General features: G+C 41.9%; 1 protein-coding gene across 1 annotated transcript in view; it reads left to right on the top strand.

Moving 5' to 3' along the window:
* The window catches only part of CIT (citron rho-interacting serine/threonine kinase), a 191,440-nt gene that overhangs the window by 43,187 nt on the left and 127,143 nt on the right, over positions 1 to 21,110 (top strand). The window contains exons 7-9 of the mRNA XM_030821489.1: positions 1,179 to 1,272; positions 8,543 to 8,746; positions 10,916 to 11,069. Coding sequence (XP_030677349.1) covers positions 1,179 to 1,272; positions 8,543 to 8,746; positions 10,916 to 11,069 — 452 coding nt within the window. The remainder of the gene's footprint in view (positions 1 to 1,178; positions 1,273 to 8,542; positions 8,747 to 10,915; positions 11,070 to 21,110) is intronic.

Genomic DNA, 21,110 nt, shown 5'->3' with positions numbered 1-21,110 from the left:
AGCATTTTTATGCTGAGGGTTTTCCTGTGTCGCATAAGAGTTCCTGCATGGAAATGAGTGGATGAATGATTTCAGGATCAAGATAATGCCCCATCCAATTTTTAGTCAGTCTACCAATAACTGGCTGAAAGCAAACTTTCCAAAATGGAGGACATTTCAGCTCGCCTATCCAGCAGTGCAATAGATCTAGAATTGTAATGTGCTCAAGTTAGCTAGTAAGATCTGTTAGTGTAGCTAAATAAGACTGGGAACTCTTGCATGGGTTCTTTGGGTTATATGATAGAAGAACTGAATTTGGTTTGCAGAAGGAAATGTCATACCACATAGTAGTGTATGTACTTCTCTAACTCTGCCCATTAGAATTTACAATTTTTTTTTTTCTTTTTTGAGACAGAGTCTAGCTCTGTTGCCAGGCTGGAGTGCAATGGCACCATCTTGGCTCACTGCAACCTCTGCCTCCTGGTTCAAGTGATTCTCCTGCCTCAGCCTCCCAAGTAGCTGGGATTACAGGCATGTGCCCCCACGCCCAGCTAATTTTTGTATTTTTAGTAGAGACGGGGTTTCACCAGGTTGGCCAGGATGATCTCGATCTCCTGACCGTGTGATCCACCCACCTTGGCCTCCCAAAGTTCTGGGATTACAGGCATGAGTCACCATGCCTGGCTTACAAAATCCTCAGTTGATTAGTGATTCTTCATGTCTTCATTCATCTGATGTTTTGTATACATCTGAGAATGTTGTGGGAATACAATGATTGTTAGGCCAGGAATCACAAAATTTGAGATAGAGTCTCAGCTTTTCCATTGGCTAGCTACATGACCTTGGGAAAATTTCATAGCTCCTTTTGGCCTTAGTTTTCCTAATGTGAAATGTGTGTCTCTAGGAGAAATAATCCATTGAATAACATGTGTTTCATTTCTCTTTCTTTTCTTTTCCTCCTATCCTTGCTCTCTCCCTCTCTCCCTCTTTCTCTTTCCCCCTCCCTCCATCCCTCTCTTCCTTCCTTTTGGTTAAATTCATTTTGCAAAATATATGCTAATCATTTATATCCACCAATAGAGGAGGTCTATATAACAGAATACATAAACAAAGATTTTTGGCTCAATTGAAATTCTAGGTTAGCAGTTGCTTGCTGATTGGGATGGAGGAGGCAATTCATGGTCCTGATTTTCTTACAGAGACATCAAGCCTGAGAACATTCTCATTGACCGCACAGGACACATCAAGCTGGTGGATTTTGGATCCGCCGCGAAAATGAACTCAAACAAGATGGTAAAAAATGGAATAAGATAGCTTAATAGAGTTTATACTAAAAAGTATTCTTGGTCCTCCTAAGTTTGGGAAGTGTTGGGATAAAATGGTGAACAACGTTTTGGAGCCTTTGGCAGTGTATGGGGATGGGGACTGGGACACAGAACTATTTCCCAGACAGTGGCACCTTTTTATGTATAGTGCCTGTTAATACCCTACAGGACATTTTTAGGAGCATTCTTATGGTTTGGTTAGAAATAAAGGAAAATGCTAATTTTGTTTCTCTCTTCATTTTTCTTGCCTGTTATAGACTGTCTTTTGTTATATTATCTTTTTTACTTTAAAATATTTCGATGAAATGGAAACTCCTGTATGTCAAATCCTCTATTTCCTGTGCAGCAAAATTGAAATTAATCACTGGAGCATTTGAACCAAATACCCTTAAGTGTTAAGAACCAAGTGCTCAAAATATCATTTTTAAGTCTTGGATCTTTGGTAGAAATTAAACTGTATTCCACATGCTAAGTAGGACGGCAGGCGGGTAGCTACTGAGATCAAAAGTGAGACTACTTTAGGAAAAAGATGACAAAGTAAAAAAAGATTAGAGTTTAAAAATCTTCTAATAAAGTTGATATGTGCTAAAATATGAATTTGGAAGTCAACTCTGCAAAAAAGGATAGGTCTAAGAGAAAATCGACTTAGGTTTTAAGACTGATTTTACAACTGAGCCACTTGGTGACCTAGACAAATCCTTGGGAACTTTGTCTTTTATACTTTCTCTAGAAAAAACTGATGCTAGTTAAAATGCATAATTTAAGAGGTTAGAGAAGCTGCTCTTCAAAATGCGCCCCCAGTCTGAGAGTTAAATCCTTTATATAAAGGACAATATGTAAAATTTTCTTTTTTTCTTAAACTGCTTCCAGAAAAGTGGATATTATTAGGTTGATGTTAGGAAAAGGCTTGGAATTGCATTAACTTTTTGCTCCCTAGCATCTGGCCTGTCTGTTCTGCAGACCTGAGACCTCCTTGAGATAATTTTCTTGGTGTTCAGGCCCTTGGAAAAATAAGTTCCCTATGTTGTCCAGTGTCAAAGTTTCTCAACCTCAGCTCTATTCTTTTTTTCAGGTTATTTTCTTGTAATCTGTTCACTTGATCATTACATTAAGAATTAGATTATATTGCTATAACTACACAGCATTTTATGTTTTAAAAATTATATACAATTTAGAAACAGGCATGAAAACTTAGGTATTAAATTTAGTGGAATAAAGCACAGAAAAAAAGTTAAAATAATGCAGTTTTATCACTTAGGATTAAAACATTTATATGGGCCAGGTGCAGTGCCTCACACCTGTAATCCCAGCACGTTGGGAGGTTGAGGCGGGAGGATTGCTTGAGTTCGAGACCAGCCTGGACAACAAAATGAGACCTAGTCTCTACAAAAAATCAAAAAATTAGCCAGACATGGTGGTACATGCTTGTAGTCCCAGCCACATGGGAGACCAAGACAGGAGGATCACTGGAGCCAAGGAGGTTGAGGCTGCAATGAGCCATGTTTGCACCATTGCATTCCAGCCTGGGTGACAGAACAAGACCCTGTCTTAAAACAAATTTGTATGCTGCATTCGTGAAATTAAAAAAAAAATCATGGATTTAGAAATAAATTGAAGCATAGGTACATTGACAGTGTAACCTCAGCACGACAGACATTTCGATCTGAATAATTCTTTGTTGTGGGGGATGCGCTGTATAAGATGTTTAGCTGCATCCCTGACTCCTACCTCCTAGATGCCATTAGCACCCTCCCCTCCAGCTGTGATAACCAAAAATGTCTCTAGACATTGCCAGATGTGCCTGGAGTGGGAGGGTTGGGGGAATTGGGGTTTGAGAACCCTTAGTTGATCATGCCTGCAGTAGGTTGAGAAGCATCAGAAAGCTAATTAATTAGACAGGAATATGTGTTTGCAGTAAGAAAACCTACTCAGCAAACTAATCAAGTTCTAAAGTTACTGCTTGGTAAATAAATAGGAATTAAGAATAAGACCCTATCTCTGTGTCTGGGGTCATTCTCTTCGGAGCTCTTGCTGGAGAGACAGGGTTCCAAGTTTCTATTTTTTAGTGCCTCAAGCTGCCCTTTTCAATTATAATTGTAACAACCTTCACTCCAGGTGGGGAGCCTCCCAGGTTTATTTACAACAAGGCTCAATCTCTGATTATTTTGATCAAGGAGATATGACACTCAATACTACACACTTGAGAATATTGCCTCTCTTTTTCTCTTGAGCTTTTCGGGTTGGAACGTGACAAGCAGATAAGAAGGAATTTTTTGCATTAAGTGCAAAGTCCTTTTTGTTATAGAAGAGCAATAATCTGCACACTAGATCAAGTCAAGTGTGGATATAAAATTATAATTTTTGGGGGGATATTTTTAATAGTGGTGTTGGGCTAAACATATTTCCTTTAAATGAAATGTCTGTAGGCCTAAAGTAGGTTCTAAATGTTGCCTGTACTCATAATATACCATATAAAATATAATCCACATTTACTGGAACTACCGTATATTACTTACCCCAAATCAATCAATCCCTTCCCTATCACCCCCACATAATATCTTCGTATTTTGGATACCTGTGAATCTTAGATCTGTTCAGTTTTCCATTATCCATTGTCTTATTTCAAGCTTCTCATTCAGAATGTTGCTTTGGAGTATTTTCTGTTAGTAAACACAGGGCCAAGTGACTCTAGGACCTGCTGTGTGACTTAGGTCACCCACTTCACTTTATTAGAATCTCAAAGAATGGTGAACAGCTGAGTTCCAATCTGTCTCATTCGGCTCTCATGAAAACAGTCGTGAGGAGATTGTAGATAAACCACATTATATAGCATAGTAAGTGATAATCAACCCCATTTGGCAGTTGCAGCCCCACAAGAGATAGCCCTTTTTAGATTTATGTAGGAGTGGAAAGCTTTATTTTCCACAAGAGGAACAACGTAGTAAGAACTCCTTTTCCCCCTGCTTCTGCAGGTATATACTTATGCCCTAGGCAACTTGATGGGTAAAGTTAGGTTTAAATAGTTTTATGTGTAAGCCCTGCCCTGCCCTGCCCTGCCCTGCCCTGCCCTGCCCTGCCCTTCCCTTCCCTTCCCTTCCCTTCCCTTCCCTCCCTCCCCTCCCCTCCCCTCCCCTCCCCTCCCCTCCCCTCCCCTCCCCTCCCCTCCCCTCCCCTCCCCTTCCCTTCCTTCCTTTCTTTCTTTTCTTTCAAGACAGAGTCTTGCTCTGTCACCCAGGCTGGAGTGCAGTGGGCGACCTTGGCTCACTGCAACCTCCGCCTCCTGGGTTCAAGAGGTTCTCTTGCCTCAGCTCCCCAAGTAGCTGGGATTACAGGTGCCCGCAACCATGCCTGGCTAATTTTTGTATTTTAGTAGAGATGGGGTTTCACCATGTTGAAGCATTTTATGGAAAGGGGTTAGGAGGAGGAAGACATTGGTTTTCTTTCTTCCTAGTCTGCTTTTTGTTAGTAAAAGAATCTGCTAAGCTAACTCTTTTCTTTCTCCCTCCCTCTCTGCCTCTTTCAGTCCTTCCTTCCTTCCTTCCTTCCTTCCTTCCTTCCTTCCTTCCTTCCTTCCTTCTCCTTCTCCCCCTTTCTCCCAAAATATGGCAGACTCTTCTGTCCCCTAGTCATTCTCATGTAGTCTTCTGAACTTGTTTATTTTCTTCCCTGTTAATACAGTAAAAATTAACTAAGTTGGCCAGGAGTGGTGGCACATGCCTGTAATCCCAGCACTTTGGGAGGCCGAGGCGAGCGGATCACCTGAGGTCAGGAGTTTGAGACCAGCCTGGCCAACATGGTGAAATCCTGTCTCTACTAAAAAAAATTTTTTTAAATTAGCTGGGTGTGGTGGTGCACACCTGTAGTCCCAGCTATTCAGAAGGCTGAGGCAGGAGAATTGCTTGAACCTAGTGGGTGGAGGTTGCAGTGAGCTAAGATCGTGCCACTGCGCTCTAGCCTGGGCGACAGAGCAACAGTCTTTAAAACAAACAAAAAAAATTAACTAAGTTAAGTAGTACTTGGCCCTATCAGATAGTGTCCTCCTGCAGGCAGGCTGGGCCCCTACTACAGGTTCACTTTTAATATCTCACCCAGATTAGCTGGCTGAATTGCCACCAGAGGAGAGTGAAAGCATATTGCAAAATCATAATCAGGACATGTGAGATTATGTGTTGAACAGGTTTAATGTGCTTGGGGTCAGTGACTAATGGGAACTTAGCAGTCATTAACTGTCATTGAAAACCTTTGTTAATTACTATTACGCACTTAGAGATTTGTTAATTAACAAAGAATAATGCCTTTGCTAATCACTATTATGCACTTAAGAGGAAGCCAGTTGGTATTTTTCCCTTCATAGCTTTCTAGTACAAATTAATAAAATTTAGAAAATGATTGTGCATAAATGTGTATAATCATGTATCTGTTAGGGGGCAAAAATTAGTTGGGGAATTATCTTTCTTTGATAAGTCTTATCATTAGTTTGAAAATGAGGCATTGGCAATTCATACTGTTTGGCTGGGTCATCCTGAGAAACACGCCCCAGTCAATTCTGTTTTTGCAACTCTTTGGTTGTGAACAAGTGACTGTGCCCTGTGAGCTGCAAATAAGGAGAACTGAATATTCCTGAACAGTCTGTGGCAATAAAACAAAATCCAGTAAGTGCAAATGGTATGTATTCAACAATTGTGTAGTTAGGACCTGCAAGGTAATTAGACATAAAGGATAAGTATTTAATCAACAATATAGTAGCATTTTCATTACCTAGTCAAATCAAGATGGTACGGTTTTCCTTCTCTTGTTTTGTTATCTAAAAAATATCTACTGCGGCCAGGCTCCGTGGCTCACACTTGTAATCCTAGCACTTTGGGAGGCCGAGATGGGTGGATCATGAGGTCAAGAGATCGAGACCATCCTGGCCAAACATGGTGAAACCCCGTCTCTACTAAAAATACAAAAATTATCTGGGTGTGGTGGCACGCACCTGTAGTCCCAGCTACTCGAGAGGCTGAGGCAAGAGAATTGCTTGAACCTGGGAGATGGAGGTTGCGGTGAGCTGAGATCGCACCACTGTACTCCAGCCTGGCGACAGAGCGAGACTCCATCTAGAAAAAAAAAAAATCTATTGGTTATTGTCAGTGCATTTTAACCAAAACCCTTTAGTTTAATTCTAACCTGTGCTGAGCTCTTTAACATTTACATACATATTAAAAAACAGAATCAGCCCAGATTTCCCAACATATTAAGGCTTCTCCTTGACTTAAGCTACTTTCAGTTCTTCAAGCTTAAGTCACCCTGTGGTTTTGTCTTAGGTCAAATATTTTCCCCTTTGTCTCCCCTTCTGTCCATCAAGCCAAGCCTGCCTGTGGGTTTTGGATGGTGTGACCATCTGGCTTTCTTGAAGGAGCACTTACAATGGAAGTTTTATTGCCCAAACCAGTGGACAGTCCATGTCAGGAATGATTGTATCACACTGCTTTCTGGGTTTAGGGCTTGGAAAAACCTATATCAGGGTGTGGGCCCGAGGGAAGGGGTGAAAAGAGAGGAGAGGGAAGAATAGGTCTGTTTCATATAATGAGAAAGTCTCATGGCAGAGGAATGGATGAGATTCAAGTTACAGGCTGGAAGAGCTTCATCCAGAATCAGCCCCGGGGAGAGGAGACCTCATCATGTCCTCACTAAACATTCACTTTCCTCTCCACACCCAGTTAAAGCAAAGCAAATTTACTTTCTTGGTGTAAAGCCCAGCCTTCAAGGTATGTGGACTTACCCACAAAATCGCTTGCCTTACTCAGGGGCATTTACCATCGTTTAATGAGGAAAAAGTTCTTTTGTACCATATAACTGCTGACCTGAGAGAAGCCCATTATGATATAGAGTTATGGGACAGCTGGTCAACACACTATATAACTCAAATCAGGGCCTCTCTGTTTTGATGGGGAGAAAAATTAGAGAAGGAATCTTTAGACTTCAAATTTCATGGCTCAGTACAACGTCAAAATAATTTTGAAGACCAAAGGGGTTGCCAGCTTACTAGGCTGCCTAGACAGGGGTGGGTATGAGGGGAAGAAAGCCTACTTCTTTCATCAATAGCGTATCAAGAAACAAAGGACATTTAAACACTAAAAAAGTCAGAAGGACAAATTCTCAGAAAAAAAAAGGACAGTCCTTTAAATGGGTTACATTTAGCTTTATAAAATGCCCTCCTATATTGTCCTAATCTTTCTTTGCCAAGGTCAAGTGCTTGGGTGCCATTGGATTATAAGCCCCTGGGTTTCTGAACAGTGTGGGAGGGAATCACAGGAACAAGGGTTAGGGGTGAGGAAAAGGAACTCATTAACCTTGGGCCCTGGGGGGAAGTTAATTATCATGTCTTGCCCTGCGGGTGGGTTGAAGTAGGAACGTTAATTCCAAAGGCAGTTTTCCAAATTTTTGAACTTGAGATTTGTAATATTATATTGCCAGTTAGCCACCAGTTCTCTTCTCTTCTCTTCTCTTCTCTTCTCTTCTCTTCTCTTCTCTTCTCTTCTCTTCTCTTTTTTCTTTTCTTTTCTTACAGTCTCGCTGTCACCCAGGCTGGAGTGTGATGGCGCAATCTTGGCTCACTGCAACCTCCACCTCCCAGGTTCAAGCGATTCTTGTGCCTCAGCCTCCCGAGTAGCTGGGACCACAGGTTTGCACCACCATGCCTGACTGGTTTTTGTATTTTTAGTAGAGATGGGGCTTCACCATGTTGGCCATGCTGGTCTCAAACTCCTGGCCTCAAATGATCCACCCACCTTGGCCTCCCAAAGTGTTGGGATTACAGGCATGGGCCACCTGGCCAACCGCCAGTTTTCTAGTAGTGGTTAGGTTGATCTTTTAGATTCATTTTTACTGTTTATTATCATTTTGCTGTTATCATAAGAGAAGTTCTATCATATCAATAACTTGTATTAGGAAAGACATTTTCCATTCCCAGTATATCCAACTCTCATTTGTATAACCAAAGGGTGTATGTATATCATCAACAACTCTTGCCCTTTTGCCCTTGAATTGCATTATATGCTGTGTGCTTTTTTTTTTTTTTTTTTAATTAGTAAAGCGTTTGCATTTCCTGACAGTGTGCCACTTGACAGCTGGTTTAAGTGCCTGGGAGAATAGTAATCAGTGGCAAATCAGCTTGTGTCTGAAATGTGGCTGTTGGCAGTCTACTTGAGGATAATTGAAAGTTTGCTGTATTCATTTTATTGATGGGATTCTAGGTGAATGCCAAACTCCCGATTGGGACCCCAGATTACATGGCTCCTGAAGTGCTGACTGTGATGAACGGGGACGGAAAAGGCACCTACGGCTTGGACTGTGACTGGTGGTCAGTGGGCGTGATTGCCTATGAGATGATTTATGGGAGATCCCCCTTCGCAGAGGGAACCTCTGCCAGAACCTTCAATAACATCATGAATTTCCAGGTAAAGAGTCCTTAGAAGATTTCGAAGTCATATTGAGAAACATTATTTAAAAATTGTGCGAATGAGGCTGGGCGTGGTGGCGCATGCCTGTAATCCCAGCACTTTGGGAGGCCGAGGCGGGTGGATCATGAGGTCAGGAGATTGAGACCATCCTGGCTAACACAGTGAATCCCCATCTCTACTAAAAAATACAAAAAAATTAGCCAGTTGTGGTGGTGGGCGTCTGTAGTCCTAGCTACCCTGGAGGCTGAGGCAGGAGAATGGCAAGAACCCAGGAGGCGGAGCTTGCAGTGAGCCAAGATCGCACCACTGTACTCCAGCAGCCTGGGCAGCAGAGTGAGACTCTGTCTAAAAAGCAAAACAAAACAAAACAAAAAAACAAAAAATTGTGTGAATGAATGTTTATAGAATGTTGTTTAAAAATTGTGTGCATGAATATTTTATACGTATCGTGTGAATGAATGTTTATAGAATGTTAGATGTTATTTAAAAATTGTGTGAATGAGTGTTTCAGCAGTGCTGGAAAATAATAATAGCAAATACTTATATGGCACTTAACTCTGTGCCAAAGGCTATTCTAAACATTTTATTAATTGTATTTCACGGAATCTCAGCTGCCAGTAATGATAAGACTACACCATTATTTTATGTACTGCTAAGAAAGAAAAACTGCTGCCAGTGAGTCTATAATATTTTTATTGATTATAAAATAAATGCATCTTGATTTCAGTGCTGTTAACTGTGAATAACTGTGAGTCTTAGAATTGAGGAGATATAGTTTAGTCAGTTAGTTAATCTTCAAACAACCCTGTGAGGTAAGTATTATTATTTTCATTTATAGATGAGGAAACCAAAGCACTGAAGGTGAAGTAACTGGCCCTAAATAACACAGGCAGTCTGGCCCTGAAGTCTATGCTCTTGATTTTTCGATATACTCCTTAGTACTAACTGTTGAATATGATATTAAAATTGAATGAGGAAATGAATTAGAAATACAATTACATATAGATATTTGTTTTACTATATATATATATATATACAGTAAAACTATTTTCTAATAACTGTACTTTCTACTACATTAAGCCTATTTTTTTTTTTTTTTTTGAGATGGAGTCTTGCTCTCTTACCCAGGCTGGAGTGCAGTGGCACAATATTGGCTCACTGCAACCCCTAACTCCTGGGTTCAAGCGATTCTCCTGCCTCAGCCTCCTGAGTAGCTGGGATCACGGGTGCCCACCACCATGCCTGGCTAATTTTTGTATTTTTAGTAGAGATGGGGTTTCACCATGTTGGCTAGGCTGGTCTTGAACTCTTGACCTCAGGTGATCCGCCTGCCTCAGCCTCCCAAAGTATTGGGATTACAGGCATGAGCCACTGTGCCTGGCCCGTGAGTCTCATTTCTTAAGGCTCTGAAAAATGTGTATTTTTTAGTTTCAACCAAAAGGAAAAGGAACGTATTTCCTAGGTTTTTGTATCTCACCTAATTTTCATCTTTCTGGAATGCTTAATACATATTTTTATGTACATCTATTATTTGTTATTCTTGAGCCTCCTCTTGAGTGAAAATTTCCCCTTAGATGACTCTTGGAGCTAATTTATTTCCTTCCCTTTAGCTCACTCACTCATTCAATCATTCAATAACAAGTGCATTATCATACCAGGCACTGTTAGGTACCAGGTTTACAGGGATGAGCAGAAGAAGCAGGCCCTCTCTGCCTTCTTTCTTTTTCATCACACTGAAATCGCAGTGCATTGTGTATGTGCAAAAGTAGAGTGCAGAGAGAACATGCAGAAAGGAGTTACAGGATAGAAAAGGTAGCGAAGGAAAGCAGTGAGAACAGCATGATTTGTTCAGGGAGCTTTAAATAGCTCATCATTGTTGGACAGCAAAGGGAGAGATGGGGAGCGTGGCGAGATGAGATGGGAAGGGGAGCCGGGGTCAAGCCATGGAGGACGCTGAACCCCTACAAAGGAACTAAGCCTATTGATGTGAACAGGCCACTTATTTTGGGAACATGCCTTTGGTCCAAAGGGAAGAGGGCACGAAACTTCCTTCTCTAAAAAACAAAAAAAAGAAACTTGCATATATGAGAAATACTTTCTTCACTTTGGGGCATGAGAAACGGAATCCCTGCTAAGGAAATAATTCTCTTATTTTTTTTGGAACAGCGGTTTTTGAAGTTTCCAGATGACCCCAAAGTGAGCAGTGACTTTCTTGATCTGGTTCAAAGCTTGTTGTGTGGCCAGAAAGAGAGACTGAAGTTTGAAGGTCTTTGCTGCCATCCTTTCTTCTCTAAAATCGACTGGAATAACATTCGTAACTGTAAGTAGGGCTGTTTTCCTTAATTTGGGATGTTGGGATTATGAAACCCGCAAGAGAGATCTGAGATTATTCTGGTCCAAAGAAGCTTCTGTAAATTACATAAATAAAGGCTTTAATTATCTACAGGAGTAGTAAAGGCTAATGATATAGCTGTCTTTGAGTAATAATTCTGCTTTAAAATTATTTGTGTAGAACTGGGTCATTTATCAAACTCCGTGTTTATGTGGCCTTTAGAATATTATCCCTCAGTAAGTTAGAGGCACAGATTAATGGAGTTTGAAGGTTGTCACTTGGTTTGCCACAGTTTCTTCCAAAAAAAAGTGGATCTAGGTATTTCATTCACAGATCAGGAAAAAGACTCAGATTAGGCAACATGCCCAGGTTGTTCTGCTAATGGCTGAGTTTAAACAAAAACCATAAACACCTCCCTGTGTTTATTCATTTGTTTCGCTCGATAATATTTGTCTTTGCTCACAAGCATGTAAAACCTATAATGTATATGCACAGTAGATTCATTCATACATCACTTTTTATAATCAGTTAGTGCACTGAATGAATTCATTAAAAACAAAGACCTGGTTTATTATCAACAGAAACCACACAATGCTCTTTTTTCTTTTACCAGTTGGTGATCTTTTAAAAATCTTTTTAATTCTTGGATGTATTGTTGATTGAATGTGTTCTACCGAATGATCAGCACGGATTAGAGCCAGTAGGAAAGCAGTTGTGCTGCTTGAGTATGTGTTTTGTTTTTGGTGATGGAGGGAGGTTGGGAAATAGAACCTGTTTCTAGGTGTCAAAACCAGGCTTCTGATTGGAGATGTGTTATAATTATAATTGCTTGCACCTTCAGCTAGGACATAGTATGGTAAAAAATCAGTATTGTCCAGTTGTAAACCATTTTGATGGTTTCTCTAACCTTCTGCTGAAATATTTAAGTAGGTCGCATTTCCATAAATCTTTCTTGGCAAATGTTTTTATTATTTGGGTGGCCACATTGCTTTATTTTTCTAAATAAATAGGCATCTCCCCCCAAATCTCCAAGGTTCAGACCTTTTAATCAGTAATATATTTTCAGGGCATTCTTCCTTTTATGCTTTTAGAAAGATGTTACAGACTTTCTTTTAGATGCTGTTCAAGTACTTAATCTTTTCTTGTCTTGCCTTTTTATCTCTGTAATCTTCTTGAATAAGCAGTTAATTTTTTTTTATTCGTGAACTTGCCTAAGAATGTATCTCCACTTAAGTAAGTCAGTGAATGGTGATTACCTGAGTAAAGTTAAAGTAGTCCCCCAACCCTCCTATCTGTGGCGCGTATGTTCCAAGTCTCCCAGTGGATGTGTGAAACTGATGATAGTACTGAAACCCATCTACCTTTTTTCCTGTGCATACATACCTATATTATATAAAGCTTAACTTATAAATTAGGCATAATATATTTGACTCCCAGCTCCCAGTGTAGTGGCTCTGAAGACTCACAAATGTATTTGCTTTAAAAAATTCTTTTTTTTTTTGAGACGGAGTTTTGCTCTTGTTGCCCAGGCTGGAGTGCAGTGGTGCGATCTCAGCTCACTGCAACCTCCACCTCTTGGGTTCAAGCGATTCTCCTGCCTCAGCCTCCCAAGTAGCTGGGATTATAGGCATGCATCACCACGCCCGGCTAATTTTCTATTTTTTGTAGAAGTAGAGTTTCTCCATGTTGGTCAGGCTGGTCTTCAACTCCTGACCTCAGGTGATCTGCCCGCCTCAGCCTTCCAAAGTGCTGGGATTACAGGTGTGAGCCACCACGCCTGGCCAAAAAATTCTTTTAATTTAAATAAATCTTTATTTATTTACTTTTGAGACAGAGTCTCACTCTGTGGGCCAGGCAAGAGTGCAGTGGCATGATCACGGCTCACTGCAGCCTTGACCTCCCATGCTCAAGCAGTCCTCCCCCCTCAGCCTCCTAAGTAGCTAGGACCACAGGCGTGTGCCATCACACTCTGCTAATTTTTTTGTATTTGTAGTGATGCGGTTTCACCAGGTTGCCCAGGCTGGTCTTGATCTCCTGAGCTCAAGTGATCCTCCTGCTTTGGCCTCCCAAAATACTGGGATTACAGGCATGAGCCATTGCACCCAGCCCTAATTTTAATAAATCTTTTATTTTGGAATAATATTAGATTTATAGAAAAGTTGCAAAGATAGTATGGAAGAGTTCCCACATGCCCTTCACCCAGTTTTCCCCAACGTTAACTCTTTTTTATATTTATTTATTTTTTGAGACACAGTCTCCCCGTTGCCCAGGCTGGAGTGTGGTGGCACCATCTCGGCTCACTGCAACCTCCGCCTCCTGGGTTCAAGCGATTCATCTGCCTCAGCCTCCGAGTAGCTGGGACCACAGGCGTGCACCACCATGCCCGGCTACTTTTTGTATTTTCAGTAGAGACAGGGTTTCACCATGTTGGTCAGGCTGATCTCAAGCTCCTGACCTCAGGTGATCCGCCTACCTCAGCCTCCCAAAGTGCTGGGATTACAGACGTGAGCCACCGCACCCAGCCCCCAGTGTTAACTCTTACATAACGGTGTCACTGTCAAACTAAGTGTTTGAAAAACTATTTGTCAAAACTAATATTGGTACATTACTGTTAACTACACTGCAGACTTTTTTTGGATTTTACCAATTCTCCCACTCATGTCCCGTTTCTGTTTCAGGAATCAATCCGTGGTACCATATTCCAGTTAGGGTATTTGTATTTGATGGGACTAGTCCTAGTTTAGATACTTAGTGTAGCTCAGCCAGCAGGTGGGATCTTCATGCCCACCGAGGATTGGTAGTGCGTTTTCCTGGTGGTTTTATGGCATTTCTGACTATGCAGAGAGGCATGGTATTAACTTCAGTGTCTCCTAGCAAATTTTCCTGTTTTTCACCAACCTCTGATCCCTGCGTTATTTGTAATCAACTCAGAGATTTGTGATTGAAAACATTGCTTGACTCCATGCTCTTTAAGCTATTTTCTGACTAGGTAACTGTAACATAAATTATGCTTTTATCTAGTACTGTTTTTCATAAACACATGTTGAGTGATTTTCATCAACCAAAATACTTCGAATCATTAAGTTTCCCAAGTTCATGGTTGCTGCTTAAATGCCTGATGGTTCCAGGCTGTCGAATATTTCCGCCTTCTGCAATAAGAGATTGTCCCTTGTTAAAAGCAACATTAGCCTTTGTGCAGTTTCACCCCCAATTCTTCTTTTTCTTGTTGTAACCAGTGAAAGAAAGTACTGCTTAACACAGCAGGTAATAATCTTCTAAAACTCATTATCTCAAGAGGTGGTCCTGGCAGGATATATAAATGCAATTTAAGAAAGGTCTTGGCAAATTTATGAATGACAGAACTGGGAGTGGCTACTGAGAGAAACTAGGATGCGCCTTTGCTTTGACACTGAGGTCAGGTGTAGCTTCTGTACCCTTCTGGGTCCTGCCCCTTGGGGTTGCTGCAGGCAGCACCCCATGAACCAGGCATCTGACCCAGTTCTAGGATACTTATTCTTCCAGCAAGTCGAACACTCTGTGATGAGTGACTGCCATGCTCATGGGTCACCAGGCTCTCATTATTCTGTTTCATTTCCAGCCTCCCACAAGATTGGTTTTTCAGCTGCTTATTTATTATTATCATTATTTCAAGGCTGCTTTCCAAGTTTCAGTGGGGGGTTTCCTAAGCGTACCAGCTGCCCTGGCTGTGCAATTCCGGCGATGTTTCAGATGCTGGGCCGGATTCTGGCTGTACCCAGCCTGATCTTTCTGGGCTTCAGGAAGGCTGAAGCCAGTCAGAGCTCCTCTTTCATGCCTTCGGGATTATGCTTACCTTGCCTGGCATCGTGTACCTGCTCCCATCCATGGGAAAGTTTTGCTGTCTGGTACTGTCTTCTATCAACATCTTTTAAGATATCTTCCCCCAAGGCATCGTGACGTCAACGGAACCAGCACACTTGTACCTTTTATCCAAGACTGCCATGTCTCAACGGTGAGAAATGCATAATGGAAGTGGTGATCACGGATTATTTCCTAGGACATTTATGGCTAATGCGCTGGAGAACTTGGATGGTCTGTTGCATCTGACATGGGCTTTTTCTCTTGAGTTGTCTTTCTTTTGCTATTCTCAGAAAGAAACAATTCTTGCCAAATGATCCTGATTTTTCAGGTCCTCAGCATTTGTTAGCAGAAAGTACATTTTGTTTCCATCCGGCAGTAACTCAGTGGTGGTCCCATGCTGATGAAACGCTGAGATAGTCTTCTTCCAAATAGGTATCGTTTGGATTGTTGCTGCTTATTTGCTAACTGGCCCTGAATAGTGCCAATGAAACCTCAAGTGTATAATATGGTTGCTCAGTAATCCTGAGGGAAGACAGTCTTTGGTTTGGGGGATAGGGATTCTGTGCCTACTTAGCTTCAGGTGAAAGTCTTACAAATTTTTGTGTGTAGAAATAAGCACCATGTACCTCCTTGGGTTTTTTTTTTCCTAGTCCTTTAGTGTGGTCAGCAATATTGTTTAGGGAGTGCCTATTCTGTGCTAACCACTAGGCATTCAAGTACATTACACTAAGCTCCTTCAAAACACTTCTGTCAAATATAAGGATTATTATACCCGCTTTACAGATGTGGATACCGTGGTAACTTGGCCAAGGTCATATGGCAAGTGAATAAGGGATTCTGGATTTGGGTGGAGGTCTGTGTGATTCCAAAGCCCATCCTCTTTCTACAATACCATATATGCCTTTGCATAAGTTATTGTTATTAGTAATAATATTTGTGATGATGGCAAATAATAAACCATGTCACACTAGAGAGTGATTTAATCTCTAGGTCTATTTAAGAACATTTGGAATTGCAGGAATTGAATTTTTTTTTTTTTTAAGTGATGGAGTCTTGCCATCTCTGCCCAGGCTTGTCTCAAACTTGTGGGCTCAAGTGATCATCCTCCCTCTGCCTCCCAAAGTGATGGGATTACAGGCATGAGCCACCATGCCCAGCCTAGAATTGCAGGAATTTTTGAATTGATGATTCATTCTGGTATTTGAATTTCTACAGTATGTTAAGTGCAATGTCAGGTGCTATGGCTTCATTGATGAACACATTTGGGTATGGCCCTACCTTCATTGAATTTAGAGTCTAAGAGCCTAACTGGTCTTTTGCTTGAATAGAGCTGTAGTACTGTTAAATTGCTGTACCTCCAAATGGTGGGAAGTTTAATGCTTCGTAGGCCTCCCCTCACTAGTTTACTGAACCACATGTGCTTGATTTTTTTTTTTTTTTTTTTGAGATGGAGTCTCACTCTGTTGCCCAGGCTGGAGTGCAGTGGCGTGATCTCGGCTCACTGCAAGCTCCGCCTCCCAGGTTCATGCCATTCTCCTGCCTCAGCCTCCCGAGTAGCTGGGACTACAGGTGCCTGCCACCACGCCTGGCTAATTTTTTTGTATTTTTAGTAGAGACAGGGTTTTACTATGTTAGCCAGGATGGTCTCGATCTCCTGACCTCGTGATCCACCTGCCTCGGCCTCCCAAAGTGCTGGGATTACAGGCGTGAGCCACCGTGCCCGGCCCCACATGTGCTTGATTTTAAGCAAAATACAGACCATAGGCTGTGACCTGGTGATCCCTTCTCCATGTACAGCATCCTGCTAACCTATAACTCTCCCCATGTCTCAGATCTAGCCTGGGAAAGGACAATGTTGGATCCATGGCTCACTTCTAATCTTGGGATTTCTAGTCTCAAGATGAATTGAGAAGACTCAGGATGTGTCCTGTTTTCTGTTTATTTAGAACAGGGTTTCTCAGCCTTGGCACTGTTGACATTTGGGGCCAGATAATTCTTTGCTGTGGGGGCTGTTTTGTGAATTGCAGGATGTTGAACAGCATTGCTGTGCTTTCTCCATGGATACCAGTAGCACCCTCCCCCTGCAGTTGCAACAACCAAAAATGACTCTAGACATTGCCCAGTCTCCCCTTGGGGGCTACAGTCACCTTCAGTTGAGAACCATTGATTTAGAAGAATTGGCCAGGTTATTATCAGGAGAGGGAACATCACAGTAACGTGAATCTCTCAATTCTGCCACTGTTACTGTTAACGAACAGCAAAACTATTACGTGGAGGCAGTAGGACCTTGCTACTCAGAGTGTGGACCATGGACTGGCAGCATCGGCATCACCTAGGAGCTTGTTAGAGCTCCAGAGACTCAGGCCTGCTGAGTCAGAAGCTGCATTTTAATAAGGATCCCCAGGGGATTTCTGTGCATATTCGAGTTGGGAAGCCCAGCAAAAGGAAGAAATTAGATGCTAGCCTCAGAGTTTCTTGCTTATCTTTGTGAGTCTTCCTCGTTTTGTCTTCGGGCTTAAGGTATGGGGAGGCCATTTTTTGGCTCAGGACTCCTATGGGTGAATGGGACTGCTTAGAACTGCTGGGTTTTAGGCCTTGCTTTGAGGAATTTAAAGCTTTTCTCTTAGATGGACATTACATCCTTCATATACTTCAAAATGGTGGTTTGACCTAATCTTTGCCTTCTGATAGCAAAAAGACATTTCCTTGACTCCCTGAACCCCACTTTACTGTTGTCCCATATTGGATTTTAATTAAGGATGGAATAAGTGTTCTTCACTAGCATGTTTATACATGTATGATATTACCATGCCATTTATTGAGTGCCTACTATGTGCCAGGAGCTCTGCAAAGTGCTTTATGCTTATTATTGTTCCATTTATTCTTCCCCAAACCTCTGTGAGGCAGGTCCTATCACTAGTCCACAATACATATGAGGTCATGGAGCCCGAAGTTGGCAGTGGTAGGAATCAAACTCAGGTCTCCCTGACTCTAAATTCTCTTTGCCTTTGTTGTTTTGAAAAAGTGGTATAGCCCGTAGCAGAAAATTCACATTATACAGAAGGTTATACAGTGAAAAATGCCTCCTTCCCACCCTACGTCCAACTCCTCTCCCTCAAGCAAAACACTATTGTCAGTTTCTCATAGAACTTTCCAGAATATTCTATGTTCCTATAACACTAGCACAACCTATCCTCTTTTTTTTTGAGACAGAGTCTCGCTGTGTTGCCCAGGCTGGAGTGCAGTGGTGCAATCTCGGCTCACTGCAAGCTCCGCCTCCTGGGTTCACGCCATTCTCCTGCCTCAGCCTCTCCGAGTAGCTGGGACTACAGGCGCCTGCCACCACGCCCGGTTAATTGTTTTTGCATTTTTAGTAGAGACGGGGTTTCACCATGGTCTCGATCTCCTGACCTCGTGATCCACCAGCCTCGGCCTCCCAAAGTGCTGGGATTACAAGCGTGAGCCACCGCGCCCAGCCAACCTATCCTCTTAACAACATCTTTATGCTGCCTCCCAAGAAATCAGTAATTTTTTTTTTTGAGATGGAGTTTTGCTCTTATTGCCCAGGCTGGAGTGCCATGGCGTGATCTCGGCTCATCGCAACCTCTGCCTCCCGCGTTCAAGTGATTCTCCTGCCTCAGCCTCCCGAGTAGCTGGGATTACAGGCATGTGCCACTACGCTTGGCTAATTTTGTATTTTTAGTACAGGTGGGGTTTCTCCATGTTGGTCAGGCTGGTCTTGAACTCCCAACCTCAGGTAATCCACCCACCTCGGCCTCCCAAAGTGTTGAGATTACAGGCGTGAACCACTGCACCCGGCCAAATTCAGTAATTTTTATTGGCAGGTTATTTTCCTGCATCATTGAAATGAATGAAGCAATCTTTATACTTCATTCATTTAAGCATGGCCCTACCATGCTAATCCTTCAAATCTGCCACTTAGCCATTGGTTTCTGATAAGCAGCGCTCTTCTCAAATGAAAACCCCTTATGGCTTTTTTTTTTTTTTTTTTTAACAAGGCCACAGCTAATATCATGGTTTTGACATTGTTTTTTCATTTATTTTATTTAGTGTCCTGCCTTTAGAATTGCATTATCTCAATGGCTTGTGCATTTAGTGTGTGTGTGTGTGTGTGTGTGGTATGTGAGCATGCACGTATTTGTTTTGGGCCTTTTTTTTTTTTTTTTTTGAGACAGAGTCTTCCTCTGTCAGCCAGGCTGGAGTGCAGTGGCACGATCTCGGCTCACTGCAACCTCCGCCTCCTGGGCTCAAGCAATTCTCCTGCCTCAGCCTCTCAAGTAGCTGGGATTACAGGCATGCACCACCACGCCTGGCTAATTTTTTTGTATTTTTAGTAGAGACGGGGTTTCACCACGTTGGCCAGGCTGGTCTCGAACTCCTGACCTCAGGTAATCCGCCCGCCTCGGCCTCCCAAAGTGCTGGGATTACAGGCGTGATGTTTTGGGCCTTTTAAAGTTCATCTTCTTTGTGTATTCATTTGTTTGGGGCCTTTTAACGTTCTTCTTGTTTGGGGCTTCCTGTCATTTGAAGGGTTATCTGGTCATGTTTTGTTTTCTAAGCTAGTTTCATGAGGATGGTAGATATGCTTCTCTGTTAGACTTGGTTGGCCCTTAAATGTATCTTCCATTTGGACACTCATTTACTTCAGGGGCAGGAGGAAGTGAGGAAGAGGAGTTGGGTCTGTTTGGAGTATCAGCGTGGACGGGAAGGGGAGCAAGAGGGGTGGGATGGTAAAGTAGTGATGGTAGAAATTCAACTTACTAGACCAGGAGCGTGTGGGCGCCACCTACTAAAACAAAAAAGGAATAATAAAGAGATCTAGTCAGTCAATAAAGAGATATAGTCAGTAATGTAAGATATAGTCTTATAATCTCTTATGGGATATGTAGACAAATATTTATGTGTCTCTTGGGGTCTGTTCTGTTTTTAGAAGGTAAATTATTGATAAGAAAAAATAGTCCAAAAAGAGCTAAATGCTTATGAATTAGGATTATAGGATTTTCCCCCTCTAGTCTGAATTTAGAAGCTACTTCCAGAGATGTCAAAAATATGTAATATTCTACTTTATTCCAAGATAAATTGAGGGCAACTTATTCTAGAGATAATTGCAATATTAAAAATATAACAATGAATAAATAGAGAAATCCAGATGAAAGGAGTATGAGGATAGGGAAATAAAGTCAGGGTTAAAAGTAAAAACAAGGAAGTTCCTGTTAAGTTGCCAAAGGAAGAATGATTTGGGGCTCTCAGTCTCCCAGTGACCAAAGCAGAAAGGAGAATATGAACAGTTACAAGAGCCCCAGTTCCATGAGAAAAAAGTCCAGAATGCTCTGCTCAGAGGAGACCCATTTTCTGAATACTGATCCCTGAGGAATTTCACCATTGGGTTTCCCATAAATGAGACCCCCTGTGACCTGGCGGGCCCCATCCCTCGGAAACGTACCCTGGCATTTCCATAGGACTGCTTCCTTCTGGGCCTCTTAGTGCAAGCCAGCAGTGCAATGCCAAATCCAAGTTTGGTAAATCAATTCTAAGTGAGATAAATTAATGCCTTTTTTGGGGGAAGATGGGAAACAGAGTGGGTTTGTTGGAGAGCCCATAAATTGGAGTCTTCAACCCTTAAATTCTCACTTGCGGGAAAACCTTTCACAACCAAGCAAACGTGGAAATGATTTGGCCAAAGATTCAAAATTATATTAAACATCTGGGACTATATTCAGCAGCCAACTTTCTAATCAATTCTATGAGTGTGGTGATTGCAGTTATGCTCATTTTCTGAGGGTGAAGTTTGGATAGAACTAAAAAGGGCGGTTGGCAGGAATCAAAAGAGATGAAAGCCTCAGGACAAAGAGTTAGAGGCCCAGGTGGTTCATAACTGAGAGTTTGGAAATGATTTCTGGTGTCTCACTTCAGAGAAAATAAATATAGCCAACTCTGTTCATCCGTGGTGATGGAACATTCAACTACAGCACTGGCAGTTTGGGATCTAAGACCACCCTTTCAGCACTTCAAAATTCTGACTTATAAAGGACACACACAAAGAACAGATAGCCAGATAGAGACCAAAATACCCACTTTATTCTTGGCAGGGCAAGCACCCAGTAAGCTCTGATGCAAGACTCTGGTAAATTTGCCCATCCTACCGACAGAGAAGAATGGTGGCCTTCC

Source organism: Nomascus leucogenys, chromosome 10 (genome assembly GCF_006542625.1).
Source record: "Nomascus leucogenys isolate Asia chromosome 10, Asia_NLE_v1, whole genome shotgun sequence".
Lineage (NCBI taxonomy): Eukaryota > Metazoa > Chordata > Mammalia > Primates > Hylobatidae > Nomascus > Nomascus leucogenys.
This window is presented reverse-complemented; position numbering and strand designations above follow the sequence as displayed.